At 34.7% G+C, this 19,677-nt stretch overlaps 1 protein-coding gene across 3 annotated transcripts in view; it reads left to right on the top strand.

Annotated features, from left to right (window-relative positions):
• NF1 (neurofibromin 1) overlaps nt 1–19,677 on the top strand; it is a 200,159-nt gene that overhangs the window by 83,670 nt on the left and 96,812 nt on the right. For 2 of the 3 annotated variants that reach the window (XM_021718894.1, XM_021718893.1), the window contains 6 exons: nt 4,131–4,193; nt 8,953–9,111; nt 9,633–9,730; nt 11,236–11,382; nt 12,316–12,462; nt 15,618–15,728. In XM_021718894.1, coding sequence (XP_021574569.1) covers nt 4,131–4,193; nt 8,953–9,111; nt 9,633–9,730; nt 11,236–11,382; nt 12,316–12,462; nt 15,618–15,728 — 725 coding nt within the window. The remainder of the gene's footprint in view (nt 1–4,130; nt 4,194–8,952; nt 9,112–9,632; nt 9,731–11,235; nt 11,383–12,315; nt 12,463–15,617; nt 15,729–19,677) is intronic. The other variant, XM_021718895.1, reaches the window with a different exon arrangement.

The raw sequence follows: 19,677 nt of genomic DNA, 5'->3' as shown, positions 1-19,677 counted from the left end.
AAAAAATCAGCCGGGCGTGGTAGCGCATGCCTATAATTCTGGCTACTGGGAAGGCTGAGGCGGAAGGATCGCCGGAGCCCATCAGGTCGAGGCTGCGGTAGCTGGGAGCAGCCACTGCACTCCACTCTGGGCGACAGAGTGAGACTCCAACTCAAAAAAAAAAAAAAAAAAAAAGAATTGTTCGCTTTGGGAGGCTGAGGTGAATGAATTGCCTGAGCCCGCGGGTTCGAGACCCACCTGGGCAACTTGGCGAGACCTCATCTCTACAATAAATCAAAAATTAGCCGGGCGTGGTAGCGTGTGCCTGTAATTCCAGCTACTTGGAAGGCTGAGGCAGAAGGATCGCCGGAGCCCAGCAGGTCGAGGCTGCAGTGGCCGCTCCCGTCTGGGTGACAGAGTGAGACTCCAACTCAAAAACAGAAAAAAGTTATTGGAATTAGCTTTGAAACAAACTTAAATATTGCTTAGGAGAGAGTCTGAAGTAAGAGAGTACTTTAAAATTTAAATTTTCTTTATATTGGGAACACATTTGAAATGCACTGAATCTATTGGATATGATAAATGTGGACTGAAATGAGATATAGTATGAATTTTTCTTTTTAAATCTTTTGCTTAAATTACTTATAGGGTCTTTTACACCAGGCAAATTTACTCTTACTTTTTGCATTGTGAATTGCTTGATCATCTGTACTTTTGGTTTCTTCATTAATATATAATTGTTTTATGTCAGATTTTCCTGGGATAGACTGATTGTTCTGTTTATTTTATGTAGCATGTGTCTTATATATGTTGCATCATCATTCAGATCAAATTATTAGATTTTCTAACACTAGCACCACAAGTAATGCTCCTGAGTTCAGATGTCCACAGTCATGCCCTTCTTGTTGAGGGAATTAGGTCTGTGTTCTTTTATGGCTTCTGCTATATTTTTTAGTAGCATGCAATTTTAGGAATGATTTATATATTTGGGGGGAGGTCCTGCAAATCCACACTAGCTTTTGTAAACTATGATTCTGAAAGAAACATTAGTTGTCTGGAATTTGGGGTGGGGATGGGTATAGGGAAAGAACTCACACATTTGCCAGAACCCATGCCTTTATATCTCTCTTTTTCAGAGTCATCCGCAGCCATTTGTGTGTGTGTGTGTGTGTGTGTGTGTGTGTGTGTGTGTGTGTGTGTGTGTGTGTGTATGTGTTTTAGCCCACGGCTTCAGTTGCTTAGAGACGTTAACAGCATCAGTGAAGTCACCATTTAAAAGCTATTTGAGGCTGCTCTGTGTGAATTTTTTTCCCATTGCTATTTTTAAAGATGTATCTGCTCTTTCTATAAAAAAAAAGCCTTTCACAATATATATAAATGATAAAGCATACTTAGCATTTAGTCTGTCTTGATTTATCCTGACTTTTCTGTCTTTTCAAAAAAAGCTCAAGGAAGCTTAGGAAGCCCTACATAATTTGTTTAAACTAGTTAAATCTAAGTCTGGAGGGCTGTTTAGTTATAGAACTTAATACAATGAATAATATCTTCTCTTAAGTTTGGACCTTATTCAGGTTTCTCTTTAAATCTCAGCAATTTTTCTCTTTATAAAACTAGGCAGACAAGAAATAGTGAGCACATGTTAAAAATAGTCTAAGGCCAGGCACTGTGGCTCATGCCCGTAATCCAAGCACTCTGGGAGCCTAAGGTGGGAGGATGGCCTGAGCCCAAGAGCTTGAAACCAGCCTAGGCAAAATAGCAAGACCCATCTCCACATATGTGTTGTGCTTTTTAGAGCACTTTATAATCTTAATAACAGACCTGAGTTATCATATTAAAATTTCACATAAAATTGTTATCTTTAAAAACATTATTGAAATGTATCAGTGCATTGTTTTGAAGTACCAGGTAAACTTAACATTGGTGGAGAGTAGAGTGCTATGGAGTAAGGATATGCTCTTCTATTAAATAAGGCTTTCTTTTGTTTTAATGAATGAATGATGACAGGAAATTTTATATTCACTAATTAGAAAGAAAGAAAGGAAAAAAAACCTGATCTGGAGATATTCTTTCATTGGGTTTTTCCAAACCTAGTTTTTCCTTTTTTGTTTTTATTCATCTTCCCTCTTCTGGCTTTTTCTTGCCTTTTTGACTTTGGCAGTAACATAACGGTACCTTTGTACTTTTAATTTCTGTTGAAAAGAATAGTAGTCGATTATGTGTGTGTGTGTGTGTGTGTGTGTGTGTGTGTGTGTGTGTGTGTGTCTCTCTAGTAAACATGGTTCCTGCTTTGGACCTGTTGGGAAAATTTTGAAAGCTAAGTGGGTATATTGCTAGCTAATAAACTTCCCCAAGCTTTACCAATTCTATTACTTTATACACCTTCCTTACTTAGTGGACCGGACTAAAGTTATATAGGAATAGTCAACTGTGACTATATGTCAGATTTATAATGAAGTCATTTTCTCATGAATTGTTTCCACTTTTCATCTTGATAGTTTTGGAATAAAGAGAAAATAATTCCCAGAGTGGATATTCTCATATCATAGTGAGAGAATTCTGAGAAAGAACTAACTTATGATTCTAAATAAATCTCATCTTTTCCCAATAAATCTGCTTCTTTAAGTTGAAGTAGTTTATACAAAAGTTTAAGGCTTTAAATGGTAGTTGTATATCATAATTGAAAAAGAAACAAAAAAACTATATTTTTGTTAATACGTGGTTATTGCTTTTATATATAGTCTAAAGTTTGAACCAAAGCTCTATCAGACAAGGGACGATGTCTTGTTTTTGTTTTTTTGTTTTGTTTTGTTTTTTGAGACAGAGTTTTACTCTGTCCCAGGCTGGAGTGCGGTGGTACACTCATGGCCACTGCAGCTTCAACCTGCTGGGCTCAGACGATCTTTCTGCCTCCGCCTTCTAAGTAGCTGGAACTAGAGGCACGTGCCACCATGCCCGGCTGTCTTCTTGTTTTAATGCTGTTTTCCAGTGTCTAGAATGGTATCTGGCATGTAGGTACACAGTAACTGGATGGATGGATGGATGGATGGATGACTGCATGGGTGGGTGGATGGATGGACAGATGGACGGGTGGACAGACGGATGTTAAACTAACTTACTTTAAGCCCAAGTTATGAATTATGGTGCTGGTTGCCCAGAATTCCTGGAATGAAATACCATGTATCGTGGATTAAAGAATTCTAATTTGGTTTTTAAAATATTTTAAAAATAATTGTTCTACCAGTTTAGTTCAGTTGGGAATCTTTTAATTTTGAAAGAACTCTTTGGTCTAGAAGGAGCTCCGCGAGATAAAACCAGTATGTCTCTGTTCAGTTTTTTTAGGTGACTTTTTTTTTTTGAGACATTCTGATAAATGGTCAACTGTAACATGTACAAAGTTTTAAGCAGGCTTATAGTTTTATTCTGTAATTTTCTCTGTAATTTCTTCACTTTAATATTATTAATTAATGCTTTTTTCAAGTTGAGCTGATAACATTCTTCTCCCAAATGTTGCAGAGCTTTTAACCTCCTCTGATTAGAATAATTTCCAGAAGTAGCCTGCAAACATTGAAAAACATGAACTTTTAAGAGTAATCTTTTTTAGAGAGAGATCTTTAATTCAGAAACTCTAAAGTGAATTTTTCTATCATATTTAGCCAAATTTTCATTTCTTTAGTCAATAAGATCTTAATTAAATGCCAGACATTGAAAAAAAGAACTTTAAGTCAATTGAAGGATACACAGAGAAATATTTTACGTATCACAAAAAAATGTAGACACAAATGCTTTTAGTGTGTGATCTACTTGTAATGAATGTTTTATATAACATTTATCCAAAGCTAGGAATTAACTAAAATGTAAATATGTAATAACCTCAAATTTACTTTGGGAGAGCTTTTCTGCGATTCGTAGCCAGAAATAGTAGACATGATTGGGTCTCGACATTCTTACTGTTTTGGTGCTTGGCTTAAAAATGTGATAAAAATTAAAACCCAGAATTAAAACCCGTCCCTCAAAATTCAGTGGATTTCTAATTTTTTGTTGATTCCATTTGTGTTACATTTTACCGTGTAATTTGCGTACAAGCCAACATTGTTTCTGTTGCTGTGTGTAGTCGGTGCTGTGACTTGTTTGTGCTCATCTCTGTTCTGTAGGCAACTTGCCACTCCCTACTGAATAAAGCTACAGTAAGAGAAAAAAAGGAAAACAAAAAATCAGTAAGTTTGGAGAACTTTTTATTAGCTGTTTCTTTCAAAGCAAAACAAAAATCTTTGCTGTTTGTTAAGAACATCTTCACTTCAGCCTATGTGACCTTCACTATAAAATCATTCTACTAATTCTGGCACAAAATAGCTTTCATTTCAATTAACCCTGGAATTAAGTTACATTGAAACATTCTCTGTGTTCCTTTGGTTTGATTTATCCCAAAGGCATTTTGTGGGCATTTGTTGCATTGGATATCCTTGGCCTAATTTTATTATTGTTTTTTAAATTATAAATGAACGCAAAAGAAACTTAATTTCAAGGCCTTAGGAAATGCTGACTCTCTTCATTCTTGCTTCTTGTTTGCAGGTAATGTGAGTGGTTTCTTTTCCTAGAGGTGAAAGTGTTTCTTAATTGATAGAAGTATATGGTAGGAAAGTGTCACTTTCTAAATCTTACCTAAAAGTTGCTAATTTTTTTTTTTACTTATATTTTCATCTAGTCAGTCTCAGACAGAATTTAGATATTCGTGCTTAGATTATAGAAATTCTAATGGTATAAGCACTTGACCTCAGAAAATCTGAGGTAAATGATAAGAGCACAGTACTTTTGAAACAAGGGAAAATCCAGTGAGTCCATATTTGTAGAGAAACACCTCATTATGCAAACATGATACTTACCCTACTTTATTTAAAAAGAAGAAAATTATGACAGCCATAATTATTTTCTCCTATTGAATGGAATTTGTCCAAAATATAGCATACATTCATTTAAATTTGCCATTATCTGTCAGTGTGATGTATCCTCATCAGACTGAGTCCTGTCTTTTTTTATATAATCCAAATAATTGTAGAGAAACATGTACAGAAAACTTTTAGGAGGAAGGTAGGTAGTTATCTTAAAAAGGTATAATTTAGAATGTAATGTTCATCTGGTTTCATGTTTTTTCCTTGTCTGAGCTTTACATAAAAATGTCTAAACTTTACATATAAATTGTCTAAGTTTTAAACAGAAATGTATGTTTTGAATTCAGAACAACATTAAAATTAAAATTTATAGACATATACTTTTATTGTGTTCATTCGAGATTTTAAGTTAAGTATGTTAAGTAAATTTAATCAGCTATGAACAAATGAATTGGATTGGATGGCCTTGTTTAACAAAGACATTTCTTTCTAATGCTTCAGCCTTCTAATTCTCAGCATATGTAAGCTTAACATAATATACACCATCACTGTTGAAATTAATTTACTGTTTCTAACCCTTTTGTTCAGTGTTATACTAATGCCTTGTGTTACTATATCACTTAAATTAAAATTCAGGCTTTCTGTGTTTTTCTAGAGCATGTTTCTAGCCTTTCTACCATTGCTTTATTTATTAAGATTTTGTCTAAAATTGTTTCTTGAAATGTTTTTTTTTTTCCTACTAGAGTTCTTTTCTTTTTTTTTTTTAAGTTTCTGGGTAACATTAAGTTTTGGAATATATTTCTCAGCACAGGTGATATGAGCTCCTCATGGCAACAAGGGGAATCTGATTGGTAATTTGAGATATTTTAGAGCACATCCCAAAGTACAGTATAGTCATTATAAATTTAAAGTGTTGTTTATGGAGTTGTTTGCTTTAACAAAATCTAATGATCTTTTCTTTTAAGAGCAAGCTGATTTTCTTTTGGGATATATGTATCATGGATTGGGATGGCTTCTGCTGTGTTGCTGTGTAGTCATATTACTGATAACTGTTTATTATACTCGACCATATAATGTGTAATTAGACTTACTTTGGAAGGTAACTGTCTGCCTAACTCAGGGAGAATTTTCAGTAATTAATCACGTATGGGTAGTGATGCTCTTGCATTGTGTAGTTAGCTTTCACCATGGGAAATAAAGGGCACATTTGCCTGTTAGCTGGTTTCAACACATAGACGGCCCAGTTTGACTTTTTATGCAAAATGTCTTTTGGGTCAAAATTAGATTTTTATGGATTAAAAAAAGCACTTGAGTATATGTATGTATATTATGAGGTAAAATTACTTTTATGTTAATTAGTGGTGAATGAAAAAAGCAGTTCTTTTATGAAGTTACTCATGAAACTTGTTATACAGTATTTTTACGGACTGTTTTTTAATCAGTTTTTAGTTCCAAAAATATATTGATTCTACCATCAGTGAGATACATATTTATATGATACATGAAACAATATGTGTTCCTGAGGTATGGGAACTTTGGGTTTTGACATGAATTATTTTTGAAGGTGGTAAAAGTATAGTATTTTTTGTAAGTGTTACAATATTTTCCTTTTGAGAAATAATTCACTCAGATTGTCATTAAATTCTGATGCTGAATACTTTTAAATATAAATCAGGTATAAATCTAAGTCTCACTTTAAAACTTCCTTGTCCTACAGAAAACCATAAAATAGCTACTTTCAAAAAATGTATTTTGAATAATGAATCACAGCCAATTACAAATTTCCTTGTTCCTTCTCCATTCCCACTGCTTCACTTGACTAATCAAAAAAAAAAGTGTATTTTGAATGAACTCTTCAAGTTACTGATTTTTATAAGCTATTTCCACAATAGGTTAATATTTTATAAGCTAACTGGTTCTTTGAAAACCAAACTATGGCTTTAGCTTTTTAAAAGCCACTTCGAGATTTTAATGGGTTAAACTGATTAAGTACTAATTCTTTTAAAACAATCTATTTAAAATGAAATATAAAGTAGTTTTTGATTGGGCATGGTAGTTCACACCTGTAATCCCAGCACTGTGGGAGGCCAAGGCAGGAGGTTCATGCAAGCCCAGGCAGTGAACTGTGATTGTACCACTGTATTCCAACCTGGGTGATAAAGTGAGAACCCATCTCAAAAAAAAAAAAAAAAAAAAAAAAAAAAGGCAGTTTCTAAGTCTCTTGATGTTTTATCTGTTTTAAAACTAAAATTTGGGAATTTTGACAGACCCACAGTAGCAATGGTGGTCTATAAGCATTCTTAAGTCATATGAAGAATTTTGTCTGTGTAAATGCATATGTTCATTTTTCTGACCTTTTCTCAGATTTCAAAGATGTTCCTAATCCCTGAGGTTAAACACTTTACTGGAATAGTAGAAGCACTTGAAATTTTAAGTCTATCTTTCTATAGTTTTAGCTGAAAATTCTATATCTAATTCTGTTTTATATATTTCAGCTAAAAATAAGCAGCATTTGGTTTTAAAGCCATTCTACTGAAGCATCTGTATTTAACCACTTTAACCAGTTTCATCTTTAAGTGTACGGTTACTCTTCATGCAACAAGTACCCAAAGTATGTGACATAAAGAATGCTCCTGAACTGTGTGTGCAGTGTAGGTGAAGGGGAGACTATGTTAGTTATAACTTACCTCTTACAAATATTTCATTCTCCAAAATCTTATTTTTACTAACTTCCTATCAGAGATGATAGAAAATTATTTTGAGATACCAGGCAGTGGATAAAAGCACATTTAAAACGTGGGCCACATGAAGCACTAAATGGAAATAGGATAAAGTGAACTAGTCCTATTTTTTCCAGAGTTAATCTAAGTGAGCTGTATGAATTCATGACAAGAAGTATGACTTTATTGAAACATTGTGGAAAAATTAGTTACATAAAATTCTGCACATAAATTTAAAATGCAGGTTTATTCCTGGAATCCCAAAATATTGAGTGAAGTGCCACAGCTTTGTTATTGTAGTCACTGCTACTTTTAACAGCAGTTAGCCACACTAAGCAAGAGTAGTTGTAGAGATTAAAACATTACATATGTGTTTTTAAAAAATAAGTATTTGTACATAGAATATATTAAATATAAATTCCAGAACAATGTAATTTTTATATGTTAATGTAACTTAAAACAGGAGGCGCCGGGAAAAGATGGAAGCTGAGCCAGTTTCCCAATCTAATATACCTAATACTTTATCTTCAATGGAAAATGTTTTATAAAAAGAAAATAAATCCATTCAAATATTGGCTTCACATTGCTTTTCAGGTTGGGCGACCATTTCTTAAATCTTTAATATTTGTATTTGAAAGAATTATAAATCGAGGTAGACATAGGGGTTCTTTCTTCTGGTGGGATCCTTTTTTTCTTTTAGGTTCCCAAGAATTCCTGTTCCTCCATGGTTTAAACAATAGGTAGGTCCTTATGCTATAAAGTATGCTGGTGAAGAAAAGGAGCTGGCAGTAACATTACTTGTAAGTAAGTTTTTTTCTCTCAGTAGGAATCTAAGCAAAAAAATTATTTTGTATATGGTAAGCATTTTTCTCAAGAAATTCAATCGTACCTGGTACACAACAAAATGTAAATATTTACTGGTAGGTATAGGATTTTCATGGGTGTGCTGTTGAAAACTTAGCCTCGCCTTGTAAGAGTTGACCATACTTTCTTGTCTATTAATCTTAGTAAAATGTGATAATCTTCGTATGAAAATTTGGTGTATTTTCATTACTCATCAAGCTTACAGCATAAACAGTGATAACACAATGAAGATCTTTTTTTCAGGTTTCTTCTTCCCACCTCACCCATGAGGTTTTTCTTCCCTCTGAGATACCTTAATTGTGCTTTAATATGATGCAAGACTAGACTTGAGAGTAAACTTTATTTTCTGATGTTTTGGGGAAAGGAGAAAAAATAGAAATGTATCATTCATGAGGATTGATTGATTTAGAGTTTTTATGCCAAGTTTGACCTTCAAGCTCTTCCTTCCCCTTTCCTTATTTTAATTCAAACTTTATTCTCAATTCTCAACTCCTTGTTTTTAGGTGGTTAGCCAACGTTTCCCTCAGAACAGCATCGGTGCAGTAGGAAGTGCCATGTTCCTCAGATTTATCAATCCTGCCATTGTCTCACCATATGAAGCAGGAATTTTAGATAAAAAGCCACCACCTAGAATCGAAAGGGGCTTGAAGTTAATGTCAAAGGTGAATTATTTTGATAATCTACCTATATTAAATTCCCTTCCAACTAAATTTTTAGTTTTTCATACTCACAGAACTTCTTCTTGAAGTGCCCTATGGTTTGCAGTTATGTGCTTTTGTTTTGTTTTATTTATATTACAAAGGAATTCGTTAGATTGGTGCCTGATGGTACCTGATGGGCCTTATTATGGGAAAATATTCTAGCAAATGTTCTGTATTCTGAAGATAGTTTTCTGTGTAATCATTCTGGAAATTCTGACATAGAGACTGGAATGTAGATTATAGGATTTTTTATTTGAAAAGACATTACAAATTTTTAGTATGTATTTTTATGCATCAATATAATCATATTTGGGAAGTGTATAAACAACACCTAGAATAATTTCTAGAATGAGAAATTATTAATTTTAACTACCAGCAGAAATTATATCGGTGAGAAAATTTATGTTTTTAACGAATACATTCATGTATAGGCTTCATACAGTAACTCATCTGATTATTTATAATCCTGTTTTAATGTTTAGATACTTCAGAGTATTGCCAATCATGTTCTCTTCACAAAAGAAGAGCATATGCGGCCTTTTAATGATTTCGTGAAAAGCAACTTTGATGCAGCACGAAGGTAAGCTGCCTGCCACTTAGTTAATTGCTCTGTTTGATCCAAATATTTTAAATTTCACTTTGGTCTGTATATCTGGTCTACATGAAGTTCCTATGTGTAGCTTTTTTTTTTTTTAAGTCCTCTTCTCTCTCTAGGTCAAAACATAGTTTGTCTTATCTTACTATAAAAGACAGTCATAAAATATGTTATTATTCTTTATGATTTGATCGTGTAGCCGGGCTCGGTGGCTCAGCCTGTAATCCGTGCCTTGGGAGGCTGAGGTGAGTGGCTTGCCTGAGCCCAAGGGTTCGAGACCTGCTTGGGCAACTTGGTGAGACCTCATCTCTACAATAAATCAAAAAATTAGCCGGGTGTGGTAGCGCAGCTATAGTTCCAGCTACTTGGAAGGCTGAGGCAGAAGGATCGCTGGAGCCCAGCAGGTCAAGGCTGCGGTGGCCGAGAGTGGCCCACTGCACTCCAGTCTTGGTGACAAAGTGAGACTCCAACTCAAAAAAAAAAAAAAAAATTTGATAGTGATTTCCATACTTGAAAAACTAATAAGGATTTTTTTACATATCTAGTAAAATAAAGGATTTGTGGTTGCTGCGATATAGGGAAAAGGAAGAAGGAAAAGATTTATTTTTTCAAGATTGAAACCAAATTATGCATGTTTCTGTATAGATAATAGTATATAATCTGAATTTTTTTCATGTTAGAATATTTATGATGCTTAAATTTGAAAGTTCATGTGAACAAAAAAGTTACTCTTTAAACCAAGTAATGCAAACACATAAGATTTTGTTCATGAGTAACTGAACTTTATGATTTCTTGAAAGTTTTCTGTTAGATTTTGATTTCCATACCTAGTTTGTCTGTAAACTAGAGTTGTTTTTAGAGAAATAAATGAAATAATTCATGAGAAAGTGCTTTGTAAATTTAAGTTAATGTCCAGTATTATACTTTTCACACAGTTTGAATCTAATCTCATCATCTAAGCTAGCCTTGTACAACTCTGTCTTCCAGTTTATCACCATCATGGTTGTTACTGACTCTTTCTGTTAGGGAAATTGGAATTTATAAGGTAGGTATGTTGCTAGACTATAAGCCATAGTGAATGTCAGCATAGGATTCATATTATAGCAGACTGACTACCCATAGAAAGCTCAAAGACTCAAAGGGTTGATCCTGGGTCTGACCTAACAGGCTGTATAGCTTTATGGAGGTTTTCTCTCTTTCTGGGCCTCCATTTCCTTACCAGTAAAATTCTAGCTTTTCTCCAAAGTCTTATCCATCTAAGTTTTGTTGTTCTCTAACTCCAGAGCCTACCTAAAACTGAAGTCAGGTGTCAGAAATGGAAAGCCAACTTCTTGTCTTTGCTTTGTCTAATGACACGTCACATTGTGTGAACAAGCCCTCCTTATGTGTAATCTCAGTTACTTTACAAAGTTACTTCATATAAATTTAGTTCAGACATAGGTATGAGTGTATCAGGTGTTGAAAACTCTAATGGCTTTGCATTTTTTAAGGTTTTTCCTTGATATAGCATCTGATTGTCCTACAAGTGATGCAGTAAATCATAGTCTTTCCTTCATCAGTGATGGCAATGTGCTTGCTTTACATCGTCTACTCTGGAACAATCAAGAGAAAATTGGCCAGTATCTTTCCAGCAACAGGTAAGATTTCCCAGTCATAGGGATAGTGAACACTGTCAGCTTAAATTTATATTCATAAAGTTATTGGTCATGAATAGTGCTTTTTACTTTGCACCTTCTTGAAGTAAGAATTATGATTTGGAAAACGAAAGGTAGACTCTTTAAAAAATATATATGGGTAAAAGTTGTCATATTAAATGGTCCGTCAACAAGCCTACCTAGGTGCTATTGATTTTTTGTATGTTTGTTTTATGTCAAGTTAAGAAATCACAAATTAGCCAGCCCCTTGGGTTGTTTTTGGTTTGCAAACTGTCAAACATAATATGCAATAAAACAGAAAAATTTAAATTTACTAGATGGTCCAATTATTGTTGGCATTTGAATCTGAAGAACAGCTAAATCTTAGGAATTTAATAATTAAAACATTGCCAGTATTTTAATTCTATAAAAAACTCATTTGTGATACTCTAAGTACATGCAGATAAAGCTTTATAGAGAAAGTACTCAGTAATTGAAATTGTTAAATTTGGACATTGCTTCATTAGCTGCTATTCAAGTCTCTTACAACGTAAATTACTTGCTGTCCTTTCATATAGGCTTGTAAAGAGCCCAAATCCCTATGTATGAGGAGTTCTTTACAAAGGTAGAATGGTCCAGATTACTTTTAAATGCCAATAAGAATGACTTGCACATTAATGAAAAAGTAGGAGCCCATGAAGCTAAGGCTAAGCAATTAGGAGATGAGAGTTTAAAAGAGAGGGCATTTTAATCCTTTATGAATTGTTAATGGGTTGAAATATATGTGGGCATGACCTAAAGTCTTTCTGGTGCCTTTTACAAATCAGGGACCACCAGCTGACAATTAAAAGAAGAGCAGCCAAGGGCAATCTAAAGAAATGTATACTGCTAAATGTGAACTGCTCCTCTTTTTTCTAAGTAGTTTGCTGTGTCTAGGGATCATAAAGCTGTTGGAAGACGACCTTTTGATAAGATGGCAACACTTCTTGCATACCTGGGCCCTCCAGAGCACAAACCCGTGGCAGATACACACTGGTCCAGCCTTAACCTTACCAGTTCAAAGTTTGAGGAATTTATGACTAGGTAAAGTACAACCTTGAAATGTATTGCTTTCTTATCCATTGAGAAGCAAACTTTACCACCAGACCATTGGTTAGATGTGATAGAAGGTTATCAGGACAGATGTACTTAATGATTGCTTTGTATATCTGGGCATCCAACTTTTCTCTTACCTTATATATTATTTATATATATATGTATATATATATGTTGTTTTATATGTTGATTTTCTTATAACAGTAATAGTGTCTCATTGAATCATATTTTATCATCTTACTTTGATATGTTTTTATATTAAATACATTTATAAGGAAGTGAAAACATTATTTTCATATTATAGATTTTCTTTGTTAGACACTTACCTCTGTGGTGTTATAATGAAGGTAGTTTACTGAATCCTGTAGTCTTTAAAGTACATTTGACAGTACTTTACACTTGGCAAGTGCTCCATAGTGGCTGTGGGTTGAGTGTTTTGTTCATAGTAGGTGCCAGAAGCAGAAAGGAAAAAAACCAGAATTTGATGTTTAGAAGTTAAAGACATGTAATATGCCTTGAATTGTAAGTGCCTGTTTTTAGTCATAATACATGTAGGTCATTGTTTCATACACATAATTCCAATTCATTGATATTGTTAAAAGACTTTGAATATATAAAATAGTGTATGAATATATAACATCCTTCCCAACGTAATTTTTATTTTTAACTCTAATAGATTTTTCCCAGTGTAACAAATGTTTATTCCCATATAATTAAGGGAGTATTTTTTTTTTTTTTGAGTTGGAGTCTCACTCTGTCACCCAGACTGGAATGCAGTGGCCACTCCGGGCCACTGCAGCCTCGACCTGCTGGGCTCCAGTGATCTTTCCGCTTCAGCCTTCCAAGTAGCCGGAATTACAGGCATGCGCTACCACGCCTGGCTGATTTTTTGATTTATTGTAGAGATGAGGTCTCACTGCCCAGGCGGGTCTCGAACCTGCGGGCTCAGGCAATCCACTCATCTCAGCCTCTCAAAGGCGTGGGATTACAGGCTGAGCCACCGAGCCCGGCTGGGAGTATTTTTCATACAAAATTTTCATGTTATCTCATGAAAAAGTACGTAATACAAAATTATAAAACTTTAATTCATCATTTCTGAGGACATCCTAGCCATATTTTTATTTTTCCAAGGAAATCTTTTTATTACTTCTTTAATCTGAGATCCTATAGTCCCTTACAAAGTGATCTTCTCACTTTTAACAACTAAATTATCTAATTTACTTAGAACATTGGTTCATATAAAATGTTTAATAAATGTTAAACGTTCTTTTTGTTGTCTTCTAAATTCCCACTGATGTACTTTGAGATCCATTTTTGGGTGTGTGTGTGTGTGTGTGTGTGTGTGTGTGTGTGTGTGTGTGTGTGTGTGTGTTTTGAGTTGGAGTCCCACTCTGTACCCAGGCTGGAGTGCAGTGGCATGCTCAAGGTCACTGCAGCCTCCACCTGCTGGGCTCAGGCGATACTTCCGCCTCAGCCTTCCAAGTAGCTGGAACTACAGGCACGTGCCACCACACTGGCTAATTTTTTGTAGAGACGAGGTCTCGCCAAGTTGCCCAGGCTGGTCTTGAACCCCTGAGCTCAGGCAGTCTTCTCACCTCCGCCTCCCAAAGTGCTGGGATTATAGACATGAGCCACCGCACATGGTCCCAGTTTTGATTTTTTAAAAAATGAAGATAGCGCTATAATTTTCTCAATTATTAAAAAGCCACTTATCAAATTATTTAAAATATAGAAATTATAGAAGAAACTAAAAAAAAAAATCTGTTATTCCACCCCTTGAAAATAATTCAGTTAACATTTGGTAAATAGCCTCCCAGTCATTTATCTATGCAAATATATATCTGTTTCTCCTATCAAATGATATCTAGATTGTTTTCATTAATAATACACAAATGCTGACCTGGTACCAGCAACATGAAGGGCTGAGTTAATACAGTCTCCTCCCCCAAGATACAAGACTCATAAACTACTAGGTAAAAGAAAATATATATATTAAATTTTTAAAAAATTCACAGCTGGGAGATTTTTTTCTGAGAAAATTACCTAGCATACAGACAGTATAGCTAGATAAAGAAATGGAAAATTTGAAAGAGGTTAAGAGATGCTGAAGATAAAATGAGAAAGTTCCAGCATATGTCATTGTATTCCAGTGAGAATGGGCAAGAGGTAATATTTGAAGGGATAATGGATGAGAACTTTCCAGGGTTGACGAATAATGTATCTTCAGATTAAATAAGCACATTGAGTCTTGAGCAGAATATATACAAATTAAACCATACTTTTTCAGAAATATATTTCAATACATATAATACACATGGAAATTTAATATATAATAAAAGTGGTATTCAAAATCAGAGAGACTAGGATGGATTTTCTTTTTTCTTTTTTTTTTTTGAGTTGGAGTCTCACTCGGTTGCCCAGACTGGAGTGCAGTGGCCGCTCCCGGCCACCGCAGCCTCACCTCCTGTGCTCCGGCGATCCTTCCACCTCAGCCTTCCAAGTAGCCGGAATTACAGGCATGCGCTACCACGCCCGGCTGATTTTTTGATTTATTGTAGAGATGAGGTCTCGCTGCCCAGGCGGGTCTCGAACCCGTGGGCTCAGGCAATCCACTCACCTCAGCCTTCCAAAGGCATGGGATTACAGGCTGAGCCACCGAGCCCAGCTGATTTTTAATAAGTGGTGTTGAGACAACTGAGTAACTATCTGAAAAAGATTTTCATACTGTTTATGAGGATAAATTCCCATGAATTAAAGAAAAAAACAAGGGTAAAGGAAGCCCTTTTTCATCTATTCAAAATACATAAACTAGAAAAGATTGATAAACTTTGGGGGAAAAAAAAGAAAGAAAAGAAAATGCAAAAGCTTCTGTCTAGTAAGGAAAAAATTACCATGAGTAAAAATCCTATGATTAATATCCCTATTCAGTAGTTTTCTTCGAATAGTCCTGAAAGTACTTTTGTGGTTCAGAGAGTAACACCTTGAAATTTTTGGTGCATGTTGCCAAATTGTTCTTCAGAAAGCCTGTTGTTTTTAATATATTTTTGTCATTTTATGTTTTATTATTTATTCAGTTATAGACTTTTGTAAATATTCAGTGGAAAATATAAAGCCTCTGAGTTACTCTGTTCTTTATCTTTTAGGCACCAGGTACATGAAAAAGAAGAGTTCAAAGCTTTGAAAACATTAAGTATTTTCTACCAAGCTGGGACTTCCAAAGCTGGGAATCCTATTTTTTATTACGTTGCACGAAGGTAAGAAATACTGTGTTTTAGTGTCTCTTAATATAACTTTTTAAATGATAACAAATATTAGAGAGATGGTAAGTTTGCTTTCCTCATTTGAGTTAACAGGAGTTGAAGACAAGTTTACCAGGGAGTATGTTGCTGGGTAAGCAGCTATCATAGACTACCCATTTCCTATTGACTTCTCCATCCTACATCAGTTTTTAAAATACTATCTACAATGGATTAATTACCAAGGGTAAAAAACACACACATACAAAGAATCTTTTGTTTTCAGGTATATTTTGATTAATAACATCCATAACATGATAATAAGGAACATTTAAAAATAAGAAATAAAACTTTAAGAGCTTATTTCTGAGAATTTTTAGTGATATGCTATGTAAGGCAGCATTAGGGTGATTTAGAAAATAATTCAGAGGAATTGTGGGAAATCTTTGTGAAGGTAGCATAAGGGACAGCCTGGAGCATGGTATTGGTTCGTACTGTCCTTACTTGAGACTAGTTCCTAGAAAGCCTTTCTGGAAATGCTGTGGTCTCCTCCCTAATAATAGGTATGATGCATACATTGCCTTTCCTACCATCATTGTTTTTTCTTTCTTGCCTTTCTTTTGAGAGCTTGTGACAGTATTTGGTCAGTTTTACTTGTTTTCACTTAACATGACATGAATTCATGGTAATTGAACTTTAAAGACAATGTGACATAATAGAGAAATCATGGACTTTGGAATTTTGAGGACTGTGTTTAGTCTTAGTTCTGCTGCTCATTAGCTACAGGACTTAATCTTTCTCAGTTTCCATATCCTTAGCACTCTCAAGCCATCCTAAGTAATAGGTTTCACAGAAACCCCACTGAGGGGTCTTCATTGGGCCCATCTTGCTTCCCTTTAGCCTTTTCTGGATCACTGCAAAGAAAGAAAGCAAACTTAACAGTTTCTGGTCCTGAAGAAAAATCCAGGCTTTGACATTTTCCAGAAATCTTTACTTCTTGTAAACTAAAAAGAATTTAAAGGAGGACAGAGGCAAGGGAGGCACACATCTGTCTACCTCTCTTACCAATGTTTGTTTTTAATTACTTAGACAAAATAGGGTAAGTCAAAATATCCTGGTTGTATTAAAGGTTAGGATTAGAATACAAATATAATTCATCTCAAATACAAAAGAAAATCAAAATTGTCTTAGGCAATTTAGAAATGGCAACTGAGACGAGAATTGGAACCAGGACTTTCACAGGAAGGTGAGGAGATGTTCCTCAAAGTTATTAAGGAGGTGGAGCACTGATAAATGCAATTTTCTTTCTCTCTTGTTTCCCTGAATCCACCCGCGCCCCCCCCCCAGCCCCAGTTCTTCAAACTTCTTGGTCTTAAGGGTATCTGAATTCAATTAAACAAGTGTTCCATCTTTCTTCTGTCTTTCTTCACCTCTCTCCCCACTCTTTCTCAATCTCAATTTGTTTGTGCACACTGCCAAGTTTTTGCTGCCTATGACAACTTAATGTAAGTGTTCTAACTTAGGGGTCATGAGTATTATATTTTGTTCTCAAATGGGTGATTGTTGAATAAATGATAATATATCTATATTATAGAATAATGCATATATTATGGAGTAATTTTATTTTGTTGTTACAAGTGACAGAAATGCAATTCAAATTTTTGTGAACTACAAAGGAATTTATTATTATTACTTAAGGAAATCACAAAATATGCTAGCTTCTCATATGAGAAATACAGAGCTTCAAACAATATTACCTGGAGAATATCAGTCTTCCCTGGCTCTGGACTCTACTTTCTTTGTGTTGGTTTTCTTCCCAGGCAGCTCTTCCTAAGCTGTGTCCTCCCAAGTTTCTGTCCTCCCAACCTACACCTCTTTCCCAATAATTTCAGCAAATGCAGTTGGTCTTATTGGTCTGGCTTGAGTCATGTGTCAGTTCCCAAGGCAGTCACTATGGCAAAAGGGATGGAATTTCTTGGTTATGTAGGCCTGGGTCATGTGCCCATTCCTGAAGCTCAGTGTTTTGTGAAGCTAGCCCTAGCTGAATTGCATGAACTGAAAGGAGGGTTTAGGGGCATAGTTTCTCAAAGGAAAACTGGATTGCTGATGGCAGAATAAGGAAAAATGGATACTGGGCAGGCAGAAGTCCTCTACATGCTGCTTGAAAAAGACCCATAAGGATGACTCCGACACTTACTTACAAAGTGCAGAGTTGTGTGTGTGTGCACATGCATATGTGTGTGTATAGACTGAGAAATATATGAAACTATACATGTTAAATTGTTCACATTGCTTATCTCAAAAGTGTGATTGGAAGAGATAGAGGACAAGTTATATTTCTGTTAGGGAGGGGCTCACCTCACCAACAAGGGTACCTGCATAATCAATATTTGTATACCTAACCCTGAATTGTACCCCACATCTTCAAAAAAAAAATTATGAGAAAAATAAAGTACAGCCTGAAAAAAAAATTCTGTTATATATCTCTGCATGATTTGACTTGCCAGGAGCATATGTTACTTTTGTAAGTATAACTAAAAATGTAAAGCCTCAAAGTTACAATGAAGAGTTTTCCTCTTAGGAATATTGTGATAGTGACAATTGCTTTTTGGGTAATAGTGCTAAATAATAATGATAGCTGACATTTAATGAGTGCTTTCTCTGTATCAGGAAAACTGGGCATATTATATAATTTCTCATTTAATACATATAGAGGAGGTATTATTATTGACAGTGATTGATGTGTATATAAACTGAAACCCACTCATAGTTATCACAAAGATCTGGAGAATTAAAACAAGCAAATGTAATTCCCAGCCCCCACCCTGGGCTTCCAAATCAAAATCTCATGGCCAGGGCCTAATTTATGTATTTAAATAGGCACCCTAAGTGATTCACTTAGCAGTCAATTTATTACTGAAGTTTGGGGATCCTATTAGATCGTGTATTTAACCCATAGAAGCAAAACTTGTAAGAATCAGAGTTGTGTTTCAAATCTAAGTGAAAACTCTTAACAAGTGCACTATTAATAACATGATTGTTATCACTGTTATGATTATGTATTTGTAGTAAATCAACCTTTATATACCAGCATGAAAGTCTAACAGTTATGAGATATACTACTCTGGGAAAATGAGTTCTAAATTTTCAGGCATCTGATTTACAAATTATCTTTTGAAACACAAGACAAAGGTTTACTCAGTGCATGGTAGTCTTGTCTTTGGAGCAACAGTATGGTGTATTACAAAGGTTAGCAGAATTAGCATCATTTTCTGGAGCAGTGTATTACTATTATACATTTATGAAATATGTTAATACAGATGAGCTTGTTATTTTGTAAAGCCACTATAGTTTCTCCTTATCAGATTAGTACTTTTTGTCTACTTAATAAAAAGTAAAACAAAAACAACTCCTCCCATACTATTCCTTATCCCCTACCCCTTAACCTACCCCCTACATATACACGCAGGCCTACTTTGGTTAAATGCCTTAAATGCCACCTATATAATTTTTTATCTTACACTATTAATGTAAATATATAGGTTTCAATTCATTTTTGCAAACATATATTATATATGGCAAATGTGGCATTTTGCTTGTATTTTGCATTTAATAGGGTAGCGCATACTTTTTTAATATGGAGGGAAGCCATAATATTTAAACTTACACAGTTATAATTTGCAAACAACCAATCCAAGCTAGGATAATGATAATTTCTTAAGTAATAAGTTGAAATAAATTATATTTTCCTAGTGTGCTTGTCATTCGGCAGCAAATTAGGAACTAGATAAAAATATAGACAGTTCAACTTCACTTCAGCCCAAATGAACATAAAACAGCAAAAATATTACATAGAAAAAGAAAGTGAATGTTGTTCATTGGATTGAGTATGGTGTTACCATTTGTCACAGAGTTCATATTCATACTTGTGACTATCTTTGAGGTCGTTGCAGTACTTGGAGTTGTG

Source organism: Carlito syrichta, unplaced genomic scaffold (assembly GCF_000164805.1).
Source record: "Carlito syrichta isolate Samal-C Ts95f unplaced genomic scaffold, Tarsius_syrichta-2.0.1 Scaffold313978, whole genome shotgun sequence".
Classification (NCBI taxonomy): Eukaryota; Metazoa; Chordata; class Mammalia; order Primates; family Tarsiidae; genus Carlito; species Carlito syrichta.
This window is presented reverse-complemented; position numbering and strand designations above follow the sequence as displayed.